Source organism: Eubalaena glacialis, chromosome 7, assembly GCF_028564815.1.
Source record: "Eubalaena glacialis isolate mEubGla1 chromosome 7, mEubGla1.1.hap2.+ XY, whole genome shotgun sequence".
In the NCBI taxonomy this organism is placed as follows: Eukaryota; Metazoa; Chordata; class Mammalia; order Artiodactyla; family Balaenidae; genus Eubalaena; species Eubalaena glacialis.
The window spans coordinates 65,550,720-65,565,761 of NC_083722.1; the positions used below are offsets into that span (position 1 = coordinate 65,550,720).

The 15,042-nt window shown below is 37.4% G+C and overlaps 1 protein-coding gene across 9 annotated transcripts in view; it reads right to left on the reverse strand.

Annotated features, from left to right (window-relative positions):
- The window catches only part of TCAIM (T cell activation inhibitor, mitochondrial), a 40,247-nt gene that overhangs the window by 17,160 nt on the left and 8,045 nt on the right, over positions 1 to 15,042 (reverse strand). For all 9 annotated transcript variants that reach the window (XR_009701585.1, XR_009701584.1, XR_009701583.1 and 6 more), the window contains exons 2-5: positions 13,909 to 13,981; positions 12,481 to 12,616; positions 9,568 to 9,721; positions 6,390 to 6,642 (exon numbers count right to left, since the gene is read on the reverse strand). Coding sequence is in view for 6 of the 9 variants with exons in the window: in XM_061196537.1 (XP_061052520.1) it covers positions 6,390 to 6,642; positions 9,568 to 9,721; positions 12,481 to 12,616; positions 13,909 to 13,981 (616 nt within the window). In the remaining 3 variants the exon portion in view is untranslated. The remainder of the gene's footprint in view (positions 1 to 6,389; positions 6,643 to 9,567; positions 9,722 to 12,480; positions 12,617 to 13,908; positions 13,982 to 15,042) is intronic.

Sequence of the window (15,042 nt, forward strand, 5' to 3'; positions counted from 1 at the left end):
TCTCCCCGCTCAGCCCCTCAGCTCTCTGTCCAAGTGCTCCCACTGGTCAGGCCTTACCAGTCTCGGTGTCTCGGTCCACACGCTCCTGTCGGGTGGGTCTGTTTGCCCCTCGGTTCCTTCCCACCCGACCAAATGCCCAGCTCTAGTCTCACTTCTCTCCGCCTTTATTATTTTCCCCCGTCAACTACATCATAGGCTCAGCAGAAAGATGTTTTTAATTCTGCATTTCTTAGAACGTTTACCTCAATGAAGTCTTAAAAGAGAAAATAAACATCAAAGTCGGCCTAAGGAATAGAAGGGGAGAGCTTTCAGAAGAGAGCTGAGGGCAGCCCGGGTGGCCTGGTACCGAGCAGCACGGCCCCTTGGGAGGTTATCACTTCCTCGGTGTTGTAATGGTCATGGCACAAGGGATGCTGGCTGTCGCTCAGAGTCTCTAGTCCCCCAGGGGAGTCTGGACAAACGAGAGGCCTGGGTGGTGCCTAGGAGGCTGAATGGCTGCTGCAGAAGTAGGCAGGGCAGAGTGGCAAGGTGACTCGGGGATCAGAGGATCATTTTGGGTCCAAGATGGTAGTGGTGGAGTGGGCCCTGGGTACAGCCGTGCAAGAGAAAGCTCCAGGGGGTTAGGGGAAAAATGGTCTAAAGCACCCCATCCCCAGGCCACCTGACACCCCCTGTGGGACACCTGTCAGTGACTGATGGTCAGGTGTTAGGATAACTCTGCAGAAGGGCTCCTATGTCCATCTCAAAAGTGCTTGCCAAATAAACCTTTTTAAGGTTCCTTAATTATTAAGTCACTTTAAAGGTTTGAGATGTTGTGATCTACAACCTTTAAAAAATAATCAAGTTCAGGGAATTCCCTGGTGGTCCATCGGTTAGGACTCCTACTTCCACTGCAGGGGACACTGGGTTCTATCCCTGGTCGGGGAACTACCATCCTGCATGCTGCACAGTGCGGCCGCAAAAATAATAATAGTAATCAGGTTGAAACTCTCAGAACCAATCAACCATTATGCATGCATCAAATATTTATCCTGAAAGCCTAACAGTGTGTTGTGTTGGGAATATAAGGAAGATGCATCTAGTAAGGAATAGAGAGAGAAGCAATTGGAAGAGAATATATGAGCTTCTAGGACAACAGAGGAAGAATTAATTAATTCTGCCTGGAAGGTTCTATAGAGGTGATATGTGACCTGAACCTGAGAGATGGATCAGAGTTTTCCAGGCAGATTAGTGAAAGGGAAGGGCATGCCAACCACGCCAGTGCACAGGGAAGTATAAGATGAACCAACGTGCCCAGATCACACGATGCCTAGAGGGAGGGGGTGTGTGAGATGAGACTGGAAAGGAACGTATGTGTGTGTGTGTGAGATTATAAAAGGTCTTGCACATTGGGGTGAGGAATTGGGACCTTTTCCTCTACCTAAAGATGTTCCACTTTTTTTTTTGGCCATACGGAGGGGCTTGCAGGGATCTTAGTTCTGGAACAAGGATTGAACCTGTGCCCCCTGCAGTGGAAGCTCGGAGCCCTAACCACTGGACCGCCAGGGAATTCCCTATAGTCCACATTTTTTTGATTCACTAAATGTGTACAGTCATTAATAATTATTCCTACTCCCCCTTTAAGAATACTGGTAGTGATTTTATTTCTGCTTTCTGTGTGAGAAATAAGAAAATAATATCTTACTTTATATCACGATTATTAGCTATTACAATTTTTCAACCTTTTCCTCATTTATTAAGTCATACGTGTTAATCAATTTACTTTAAATTATGTAATAGAAAGGATGATTTTTTGACAAATGAATTACCAAATGGCATACCATGTGGGGTTTGGGGACCAAGTGTCTTAAACTGTAGAATGAAATATAATCTTATGATTATATATTCATGACCTGATTGTTGGAATTCTTACATTTAGTGTATAAAATTTAACTGATCTAGTTTAACAATTTTTGTGTTTTGTGTCTAAACACTGAGATGAAAATGAAGGTTCTACACATGGCATTTTCTTTCTTTCTATCTATCTATCTATCTATCTATCTATCTATCTAGATATTAGATCTATCTATAGATATAAAGACAAAGATACATGTTTCCTAGCTCTGGCCACTGAGAAGTTCAGTAGCAACTGAGACATGCACCACCCAGATCTTGGTTTCTAAAAATCATTCCCTCCTAAAAAGAACCAGAGCTTCTCGGCAAAATGGTTCAATCAAACACTGGGCCAGGGAAAGTCCAGATGAGCCTGGAACACCTTGGTGAACCAGGAAGTAAGAGAGTTCTCAAAGAATGATGGGGACATAGGAGCCGGCTTGAAGGGATGATAAGGTTAGAAAATTGCCATTTGGCAACCATCATCGTAGTATGTGATTCAGGCAAAAATCATCAATGAGCACTAGAGCTAAGGGGTAAAAATTCAGTGTTAAAAGGATATTTACATAGCCCTAAGTATCTCCTCAAAAGAAACTAACTGAAGGGAAAAATAGTTCCTTTACTGGGGAAAAAACTGGGAGACACCACCTTAATCAAATGATCCAAGTTAATATCACTAGTAATGGGATAATCAACATCATATGCCTCCTATATAACATTGAAAACAACACACTTCACTTTCGGGGTATTCCTGCCAAATATGAATAACCGGACTCTAATTATGAGAAATACCAGATAAACTCAAAGCACTCAAATTGAGGGACATTCTACAAAATAACAGCAAGGTAATGGAAGACAAGAAAACACTGAGCAACCATTCCCGATTAAAGGAGGTTACAGAGACTAAAGTTATGACTTATAATTTGAAAAACAATGACTTAGCCTATAAATAAGGAGAAGAGTGAATAAGTGTATGATATGAGTTAAAGCATGATTATAGCATTTCCAAATATCCTACAGAAATAATTCCAATACTGTAATTGTCCAATGTGGCATTTTGTGGCACTAAGAGGATTCAGAGCTTAGACAATGAAAGTGAAATAAAACTTTGTGTGCAAACTTCAAATAGAAAAAATGGAAGTCTGACATTTACTAATATCTCAGTAGCTAACAGAATAGCATTTAAATGGTCTTTCCATAGTTCAATGACATGTTTTTTTCAGTAGGATAGACATTACATATGGGATAATTTTGTTTAGATACAAATGGATCCTGTTGTCTCCTTGCAAATACAAATTCTATAAATGCAATACATTTTAGTTATAAAATTATTTGATAATCAGAGAATATATGCAAAATATGGAAATACTAAAAGCTACAATACAAAGTAGCATTTTCTAATTTTTTTTAGGCTGGCGTATTCTTTTTATTATAGTATATAATTAGAAAACCTTACAAATTAAACATTTCATTATAGCGTTTTTATCACTATAAAGTGATTTTACAGTAAGATAAAGCACAATTTGCTGAGAAATTCAAAATTACACAGCATGTCCTAAAATGTAGATTGAAATGTAACTGCCAGATATAAGAAGAAAATAGATTAAATGGAGCTTTTATGACCTGATAATTCTTCTATGTTGTGTTTTTAAAAACTCAACTAATTTATTTTCATAATTTCTGTGTTTTATTTCAGCCTACATGTCTCTGTGGAAACATAAGGAAAATTATTTGAAAGTTTACACCAAATAAAACTGTTATATTTTCTCTTTTTAACATTACATTCTGAAATATTAGAAATAACATGCTTTCAAGATTAAATTTTCATCAGGTGAATGTAATTTGCAAACCAGGTGAAGATCAGCTGGATGTAAATTTGCAGAATTGTTTTTATGCTCCCTCTGAACTGTATAATTCAGCATGTGCTCCTTATGAGTCCTCTCCTATAACTACATATATAATAAAGATGAGATAAACAATACAAGAATGAAAATAAAAACAAACCGTATATGGCCAAAATGACCATGGTGGTGAAGAAATTTTGTCCGAGTTACAGCTACCCTATATCTCCTGACTATGGGACAGTCACTCCATTCATATGATTTGAAAGCTCCCAATGGTTCAACAATTTTATAATTATTTGCAAAATAATAACAAATTTAAAAAATTAGGACTTCTCTGGCGGTCCAGTGGTTAAGACTCCGCACTTCCAATGCAGGGGGCTCGGGTTCGATCCCTGGTTGGGGAACTAAGATTCCACGTCCCACATGGCGTGGCCAAAAAAAATTAATAACTGAAACAAGAAACTGATACCAACACCACTCTGGCTTTGATGACATAAGCTCCTGGAATCCTTACTGGGAAAAACTAACATAAAACAAAACCTTGAACAAACCCTCATCAGGGTCCCCGCAAACTGGGCAACATCCGTAGTTGGGAAAAGGTCAAGATTGGCTGAAAGGGGTGCTGGGCCTGTGTGAACACACTGGACCAGGGAGACCAGGTTAGGTTATGGAAATGAGAGAGATGAAATCTTCCAAATTCATACAAATGTCATAACCGGGGCACCGGCCCTCTAAGGCATGCTGGTAAAGGCAACAGATTTTTTATTTTTGCAGCATTTAGTCTATACTGTAATTTACCCAAAGGGCCCAAAGAGCAGCATGTATTCCTTTTCTTGCCTTTTTTCAGTGTAGAGCTGTCCTCTCCTATCCTACCCAGCCTGGACCCTCTGCTCTAAAATTATACCTAATAAGCTAAACTCAAACTCTATGAGGTGTGACGATCTGGTTCAGGTAAGTCACTAACATATCAATGTTCAAGAAATATAACCCAAGGACCTCCGATACAAGCATCAAAAACTAAACTAAACAGAAATCTCTAACCGGTCGATTTTAGAAGAGAAGCTTTGAGTAGGAAGATTTAAGGTGATACCAGTCAACTCTCAATATTCTCTAGCCCAAGAAAAATATATGGAAGTAAAAGATATGAAACAGCTTACACCAAGAACCAGCCACAGCCCTATTCCGGCTCTTCTGTAAGCAACTCTAAATATTGTCTGTTTCATTTAGGATAATTCAATATTAATTTTACATCAGTTTTAAAGTGAATGCAAGATCTCTCTTATAAACAAGGCTAAAACATGTAATGCTTTATTGTTGTTAATTTCATTTGTGAAAGCTAAGAAAACAAAGGTTCTATCTGGCTATGAATGGGTTTACTTCATCGTTTGACAAGATACATAGCTATTGACAACTGAATTTGGATAATAATGATCAATAAATTAGACAGTTATATTTCCACTGATTTCAATTTCTAAAACAGTGGTCTATTTAATTTATGTTGCTATCTTCTTTAAGAGTAGACAATTCAAAATGACATGTTTTGAGCCTGTCCTGGTAATTGTCAACATGAGAGCTTGAATTTAAAATGAAGTATACCTCTGGAGGAAATGAAGAATTCATAGTAACACAACTCATATACGCTCAGAAAATTTCCTTAAGACAATGTATCTCTTGCTAAAAACAGCAGATCCTTTTAAGTCAACACTAATGAAACTAACAGAGGCACTGTTTTAAAAAAAACGATCCTCTACATTCATTGCTGAGTCACTTCTACTGCTACCATCTGTATTAAGCTACTTCACATTTCCATATTAAACCTTGAGTTCTCCACACCCAGCCTCCAGCACTTCACATTCACACTTTTCCAACAATTCTTTAATTCAGTGAAATAAAAATGCTGGTTGGGTTTTATGAATCTACGAAGCAGATTAGTAGAAAGATGATTAAAACATGTTCCCTACTCTTAAAAATGCATTATCTAGTAACATGTAATATAATATAATGTAACAGTGTCTACTTTTATTAAAGACTGAAGAATTTTATTGGATGAACTACATACAAATAAGGAAATTATAAATACTCAGCTTAGACAAGGACCCAATGGAATAGCACATATCTTGGTGAATTGGCTTTTCCCAGTTCCAGTCTGTTTTCATTGTTTGCCAGCTGACTAACTCTGAGTTCTGGGTCCCTGGGACAATCTTTTCATGATGGCTACACATCTAGCTCCAGACCAAAATTGTACCCTATGAAACACTCAACTGAACCACTGAATTTCTTTTTTGCTGAATTTCTAATTGCTGAATTTCTTTAATATGTTATTCTAAAGCCTCTTGACTTAAGGTCCAACAACTCTCATTCTTGCTTTTATGCCTTGACTTATCCAATCCCACTTTTTTCTATACCAAAAGGTAGGTCAGACATTCCCAAGTTTTTGTTCATCTGGACACACTGTGAGATAATTAGAGCAATGGGTATAAGCAGAAGTTTCATGGGCTGGATCCCAGTGCATGCAAGGCTGAGACCCTCTCTTCTAGCTCATGTTTTTTGTTTTTTTTGTTTTATCTTTGGCTGCATTGGGTATTTGTTGCTGCATGCAGGTTTTTCTCTAGTTGAGGCGAGTGGGGGCTACTAACTACAAATAAGTTTAGTTAAATAAAAACTCTTACATACGTTAGGGTTGTTTCCATTCTCCAGACTTGCTCGAGGTCTTCATCAGGGTCCTTGAACCCAGTAAAGGAGTAGTAAGACTTGTCCCATTTGATGGGCCTGTCAGATATCCTTTTGGCCTCTTTGAGAGGCTGGGAATGCACATTAGTATTCAAGCTTTGGATATGTTCAATAGATAAACTGCAGGAGTTGAGAATATATAACACTGTGCTTAGCAGATCTCTGGTGTGCAAAGTAAATTTGACTGCTCGAAATCCTAGAGAATATAATTCCCCCAAACAGTTAATACAGGTGATTATTTGCTTTACTTGAAAAACAGTTTTTCATACATTTATAGAATCAAAATCTTTTTTAAAACACTCCATTACTGATTAAAATTCATCCTATTGGAAAATCATCTGTAAATGGAAAACTACATCCCTTCTCCAAAACTATACCACACTACCTCCATCTTCATGAAGTCCTCTGTCAGCTCCCTTTTCTAGTTTGGCACCAGTGACCAAACCCACCCCAGCCCAAGAAGGGGATTGAGAATATTTTCAATGCTGTTCATAAATTTGGTCTCTACAGTCTAAGGGATGGAAAAGCTCTCCTATGAGCAAGTGTCCGGCAGAGAGGGTGTCCAGCACTAAAGAGAAGGGGGAGTGGGGAGGCAGGGGGAGGGTGGGGCAGGCTGCCCTGCGACAGTGGTTCAAGGAGGGGGCCCAATCCAGTCTCGATGGTCACAGAAATCCATCTCAAATTTTCTCTACGGTTGAAAGAGACTGTCCTCATACTACCCCATCCAGCTAGCTAGGGACACAATATTTTCAGAAGTGACTCAAAATTCCCTAATTTTTTAAAAGTTAGCACTTCACAATCTGACTTTAATGCAAGTACTCAGTGGGCTCAGGGTAGTAATCTAACTTACGTCAACAATAGGAAATCTACTGGTTCCCCTGCACCTTTATTGGGTGTTAAACATGGCGCTAGTTGAATTTACATAACTTTTCAATGAACACTCTCAGCAGTGCCATTATTATCTCTCTTTTCAAATGTGAAGAAGCAGAGGTTCGAGGAGGTTAAGAAGCGTGAAGTGAGGGCTTAAATCTGAGCTGCCACCAAGCCAAGCATTTTCCCCACTATAACATGCTGACTCTTTTTTCTTTCTTTGGAAAAATTTTTTAAATTGGTTTTGAAAATTATACAAGCGTTATGTAAGTACATCCTTCTTGTAAAATTATATATACAAAGTAAAAGTCTCCTGTTGACAGGCACACAACCTCACACTTTCACGAGATGTAACCCTATTAACATTTAGGTACACAAGCATTTAGACCTGCACTGCCTAATATGGTAGCTATTAGCCATATGTGGCTATTTATTAATAAAATTAAATTGATTGAAATTAAATAAAATTTTAAATTCAGTTCCTGGTCATACTAGCCCCATTTCAAGTGCTCAGTAGCCACATGGGGCTAGTGTCAGCTAGACCAGACAGCTCTCATACAGAAAAGTTACGTCACCGCAGGAAGTTCTCTTGGACAGCACTGCTCTAGACCTTTCCTATGTGCTCTGTGTGTATGTTATATATGATATACACGCTTTTGTGTTTGCACAAACACACACCCACAGTGTGAACTGTTCCTTTTTAACATATAAACTGCACCATTCTGGATCTATTACTTTGAACTTGCTTTTGTTATTTAACCTTGGTGACTCTTCCATTATCTGTATGTATACATCATTCTCTTTCTTTTTAGTAGCTCTATACTAATCCACATAATCAATGTAGCGCAATTTATTTAACACATCCAAAACTGATGACTATAAAAGTTGTTTCTAATTTTTCACCATTCCACAGAAGGCCGAAATGTGTTTTCTTGTCTTTGCCACCGATGAAAGTCATCGCAATGTAAATCATTCTCAGAGATACCTACTATGCCTGCCACATAGATTTACAAAATGTAGAACATGCAAACTAAGAAAGATTTTTTAGTTGAATCATTGATGGTAAAGTGAGAAATACTGGTAGGAAAATTATTCTAGTCAGTGAAAGAGGAAAGGAAATGCAAACTCCTGCATTTGAGGTTAGGAAAAAATAGTTTATCCTCAGAAGAGGTAAGTCAAGGAGTAAATCTCAGTTTCTCTCTTAATTTGTCAATTCCATTAATTGTTTAATCCAAGGTAAGGGCTGCTATATAGTGTGGAATGCCTGTACCAGATTGCATATATCCTTTATTGGAAAATATTACCTAATTAATTTAGTTTGCATTTGATTACTGAGGCTAAACGTTTTTGTATCTTATTGGCTATATATGTGTATTATTTCCTGAACTGTCAAGACATTGTGTTTGCCCATTTTTGCAACCAGGCTGCTCTGTTTTCTTCTTGACTCCTAAGAACTACTTATATACTAACATTATCTTTTTGTCACTTATGCTGTATGTCTTCTCCCATTTTTAATTTATTTTTTATAATCTATTTTAATAAATGGTTCAAAGTTAACCATTAACTGAAAGTAGAGGATTTTTCTCTTTACCCAGCCAGAGCTGATGACAGCTATTTGTTTTAGCATTAGTTCACAGAAAGCTCTTAGTAAATCTTTAAACTGTTTTAAAGTTCATTCTAAAAATAAAGTTATTTCCTCAAGGGTCACAAAAAGGATGGACAGACCCACATTCATCCTTAGTTTAAAGTATCACTGGATCATGGCTAAAGCAGTGACAAAGGATAAAACAGAAGGCTGTACATGAAGACTGATCAGATTTTAGAAACAGCATGAGGCTGGAGTTAAAGGGTTCAAGACCCCTATTCTGTCTCCATGGTCCTGGGACATTACTAAGTTACAATTGGGCAAATACTACCTTCCTCACAGGGTACTTTGAGGACTAAAGAGAATGTAAGCTGTATTTTTTAAAGATACAAATTGTTATATAGACATTTAATACTTAAAACAGCACTGAAATAGGAAGGGGACAAATAGGAACACTTCAGTTTTCTAGTCAGAAAAGTTTAAACATAAAAAATGGCTCATCAAACACATGCAACCAGGAACAGAATCTAACTCCAGGAAAACATGCAATTAAATGATATTATTTTCTATGACAAGGCTTCAATCCGAAGGTCTTCTAGCAACGTTAGACAGATCGGACACATCACACCAAGCCTGCAAGGGACGCATGAGAAATAAGAAACGTACCAGAAGTGCTGAAGTGTTCCTGGCCATCAGAGGAGTTCTGGTCTGTTTCTCTTACATAAAACATAAGCTGGGTTGGTTTCAAAGACTTGAAGCCTGGTTTCTGGAGGTTTTCTAAGTAGGCACTTAATCTCTTAAGAGAATTTTCATTGACTTCCTGGAAAAAAATATTAAGAGGCCTTTATACACAAAACAGAACAAGGAAACATCAGAAATAATATAGCGACCTTTTAAACACATTGTTGAGTGTATTAAAGAATTTAGTATTAAAAAATGGTGGGATTTCATAGCTCCTCAGTACAGGATAAAATTGGATCCACACCTCACAACATGGAACTCCACAGGGATGAGATGTAAAAAAAAATGTGGCCACATAAGTACTAGAAGAAAACATGGCTGAGATTCTTTATAACTTAGATGTGGAAAAAGCCTAACTATGACTGAATATCCCAGGTAATGAATGATTGATAAATCCAATTACATAAAAAAATTTAAAAACTTAATATAGCACAGGGAACTATATTCAATATCCTGTGATAAACCATAATGGAAAAGAATATAAATACATATATATGTATAACAATCACTGTGCTGTACAGCAGAAATTAACACATTGTAAATCAACTATACTTCAATTAAAAAAAAAAACTTGAGAAAAGAACACGTAAAAAACCACACACACACACACACACACACACACACACACACACACACACACACCAAGCAGTCTACAGACAAAAACCGAGTAGAAGAAAATATTTGCAAGTTCTTTCTTTTCTTTTTTTTTTTGGCCACCCTGTGCAGCTTGCGGGATCTTACTTCCCCGACCAGGGATTGAACCCAGGTCCACCGCAGTGAAAGCACCAAGTCCTAACCACTGGACCACCAGGGAATTCCCCAATTTGCAAGTTATTTCATAGCAAAGAGCTAATTTCTCTCTATATAAAGGGCTCTTAAAATGCCCTTTCACAGATTGATTGAATTATGGTATCTTCATTCAATGGAGTGCTACACAGCCAAAAGGAAAAAAAAGGGAAAGAATATGACACAGACGGTATTTAGGAATGTACATAGAGTGATCTCTAGGATGTATTGTTAAGTGAAAAAAGAAATGTCTTTTAGTGAAGCAATAGCTCCAAGAAATGGCATAAATAATAACTGTGCTTCTTATCCCTATAGGTCTCTTCTCAGAAACACAGTGTGATCTGAAATTAGGAACAGTTTGTTTGTTTTTGTTTGTTGAGTTTATTACAATATACCGCTCTCAGCTATATTGTGTTGGGGGTTTGATGATTCACTAGAAGGATTTACAGAACTCAGAAAAGCTGTTATACTCACAGTTACAGTTTATAACAGCAAAAGGATACAGATTAACATCAGCAAAGGGAAAAGGCATGTAAGGTGGAGTCCCGTAGGGACCAAGCGCAAGGTTCCAGTTGTTCTCTCCCAGGGGAGTTGTACAGACAGTGCTTAAGCCCCCAGCAAGGACGTGTGACAACACATGAGAAGTGCTGCCAACCAAGGAAGCTCATCCAAGCCTTGGGGGCCAGGGCTTTTACTGGGGCACTACATGCCCACATGACTGACCATAGCTATTCAGTCTCCAGCCTCCCCAGAGGGCCTCAGACATGAGAAAACAAGCATTCACCATAAAATACATTGTTAGCATAAATTATCTGGTGTGGCCCAAGGCCCCGGCACACAAAAACATTCTTATCAGGCAAGGATATCCCAGGGGCTCAGAGCTCATCTCCCAGGAGGCACTGAAGGGCCAGTACTGAAGCCAGGCATTTCTTTGCAACAAAGCATCCCAAGCCTGGTGAGTTCACCTTTTATAGCACACAGAAGTTTTAGTTAAAAAAAAAAAAAAAGGTACACTGGTAGAGGAGGGAAACCAGTCACCTAGTACTAAGCTTAATTTTTCCTCACACGTTGGATTTAAAAACTTTAAATTATTAAACATTAAATTGTATTAATTTATGACATCCCCAATAATTTGTATTAAATTATTACATCTCCAAGGTAGTATTTTTCTGTTGATTCAATTTACTAATTACTTAAAAAGGATCTGACTTCGAATAGCCTATATATATATATATATATATCTCTCTCAACTATCACAAACAGAATATTTTCCTAAAGCAAAGAAGCAAAACTGATTTATTTTCCACGGCAAGTAGAAAAAAAGCAGTACAGGGAATTCCCTGGCAGTCCAGTGGTTAGGACTCCTCGCTTAGTTGGGGAACTAAGATCGTGCAAGCCGCAAGGCATGCCCCCCCACCCCCCAAAAAAGGGGAGAAGCAACACAATAATGTTCTAATTTTCAAGAGTTTTAAATTCCTTTTCATGTTAAACCAGGTGTCAATGTTAAGGAAGATAAAAGGAACCAATGAAATTATTCCAAAGCATCTGGCTTTGTAATATATTATCTAACATTAAAAAATAGTGACCTTCCTAACTAAGTTCATCATGAGTTTGTATTCCTTGAGCAGACATTGACTGATGATATAGGGAAGTGGACCAGAAGCATGCAACATAAGGAAAAACTATTTGGGCACTGAAAAACCCTCCTTGCATCAACCTTAAAAAAAAGGACTGATCATGGTATCAGAGCCCTTAAATTTTCCTTCAAACCCTCAATTTTACTTTCAAACCTGGTACAGAAAATATGATTACTAATACTCTAAAGAGTTTACATGCTATCTTTATTGCCTGCATAAAACATGACAGCTTTCATTAAAAAAAAACAATAGTTTTAGTTTCAATTTTCAGTATCTATAGTTCAAAGCACTGATTATTCCACCATGACAAAACAACCTCAATTTATAGAACTCTCTGTATTATACTGTAGCAAAGGTAAATAAACTAAACAGAAACATAGACTAAATGTTAAAAAGTAAAAAAATAATTGTTTACCCTTTCCCTGGGGTGCTGTCCAAAGAAATCTGGATGTACAGCAAAATAGAATGGCCTCAAGGCATTGACTGCTTCAGCTCCCGATAAAGCTCTTGAGTAGAGAAACCAGTATGGAAATATCTTTCCTGGACAAAACCTTTTTAAAAGATACGGATTTATTATTCACCAGAGCACTGACATGGACACAAATCCCCCGTGTATAAAGTGACAGTAGCATTAAGATTATTGTGTATGGAAAATACTGTAGAAATAAGACAGAAACCAAAGTGTAAAATTTTGTGGGTTTTTTGAAATCTACAAAAGTTTTGAAAGCAGTGAATCCCACATGATTCCTTTTCTTTTTCTTTTTTTAAAATTTATTATTTACTTTTTTTTGGCTGCATTGGGTCTTAGTTGTGGCACGCGGGATCTTTCGTTGTGGTGCGCAGGCTCCAGAGTGCACAGGCTCAGTACTTGCGGTGCGTGGGCCCTAGAGCGCAAGTGGGCTTCAGTAGTTGCGGCACACGGGCTCAGTAGTTGCGGCATGCGGGTTTAGTTGCTCTGTGGCATGTGGGATCTTCCCAGACCAGGGATCGAACCCGTGTCCCCTGCATTGGCAGGCGGATTCTTAACCACTCCGCCACCAGGGAAGTCCCAAGACATTCCTTTTAACAATGACTATTTACTGAAATATTCATGTACATAATAGTTAATTAAAAGTACTAATTATTGCCAAATATGTTTTAGAAATCGAAAACTTCACATGTCATTTTTATGTAACAGATCCAATTTTATTTTGGTTATATACTTTGAGCCAAATAAACACTTAATTTATCTCTTTTGACTTGGCTACCAAGAAGCCAGAACGAAATTTGATGTTTGAATAATTGTCTCATCAGTTCTATTTTTTTAACAAATGATCTTTCTCTAGAGGGTATCTGGTCTCCATTTTGATTACCCTATATATGCCTATTACTGTGCCAATGAAATTTTACTGAACTCCTTAAATCCTCTGTTGAAGTCGATAGGGCTTAGACTATCTACTATTTACTACATAAATAGCAAATATAATAGTCAAATGACCTTACTATACAATTTAAATGTAACGTGGTTTTCTATATGATGGCAATAGACTTGAGGGCAACATGGTAATAAGAACTGTGCTAAGGACAAACTTTATCTTTTTTTCCTTTTAAACTTTTCACACTGAACTATTTTGAAAGATGGTATTCTTTTCACCTTCTACTCTGAATGGACTCTTGGGAGAATGGACCTGGATGTTCACATGAATTTTCTGTTTCTTTTTTTATTCCTGCCCTCCACCATATTATCCACAAAATAGTTAGAATTTGATAAATTACAATAAATTGAAATTAGCTAAACACCTAACAGATTCCACACCCCTCCACCCCCACAAATACTAATAACAGATGGAACCACAAAGCTTACCTCCTCACAGGTCTCAGGTGGCAAAACATTTCTGAATATATATGTAGGTCAACTTCCAGGCATCCATTAATCACTTAAAAAGTTAAGCAGATACCAGTAATGAACAAGTGGAATTTGAAATTAAAAACACATTACCATTTACATTAGCACCCCCCAAAATGAAATACTTAGTTATAAATCTGACAAAATATGTACAAGATCTATATGAGGAAAACTGTAAAACTCTGATGAAAGAAATCAAAGAAGAATTAAATAAATGGAGAGATATTCCATGTTCATGGATAGGAAGACTTGATATTGTCAAGATGTCAGTTCTTTCCACCTTGATCTACAGATTCAATGCAATCCCACTCAAAATCCCATTAAGTTATTTTATGGAAATCAACAAACTCATTCTAAAGTTTATATGTAGAGGCAAAAGACTCAGAATAGCCAACTCAATACTGAAGAAGAATAAAGTTGGAGGACTGACACTACTGGACTTCAAGACTTACTGTAAAGTTACAGTAATCAAGACAGTGTGGTACTGGTGAAAGAACAGACAAATAGATCAATGGGACAGAATAGAGAGCCCAGAAATAGACCTACAAAAATATAGCCAACTGATCTTTGACAAAGGAGCAAAGGCAATACTATGGAGCAACAATAATCTTTTCAACAAATGGTACAGGAACAACTGGACATCTACATGCAAAAATATTAATCTAGTCACAGACCTTACACCCTTCACAAAAGTTAACTCAAAATGGATCAAAGACCTAAACGTAAAACAAAAACACTATAAAATTCCTAGAAGAGTACCTAGGAGAAAACCTAGATGACCTAAGGTATGTCAGTGACTTTTTAGATACAACACCAGACACACAATCCATGAAGGAAAAGAACTGATATGCTGAATTTCATTAAAATTAAAAATTTTGCTCTGCAAAAGACAATGTAGAGAGAACAAGAGGACAAGCCACAGACTGGGAGAAAATATTTGTAAAAGATACACATATCTGACAAAGGACTGCTATCCAAAACATACAAAAAACATTTAAAACTCAACAATAAGAAAATGGACAACCTGATTTAAAAAATGGGCCAAACACCTGAACAGACACCTCCTGCAAGAAGATATACAGACGGCGAATA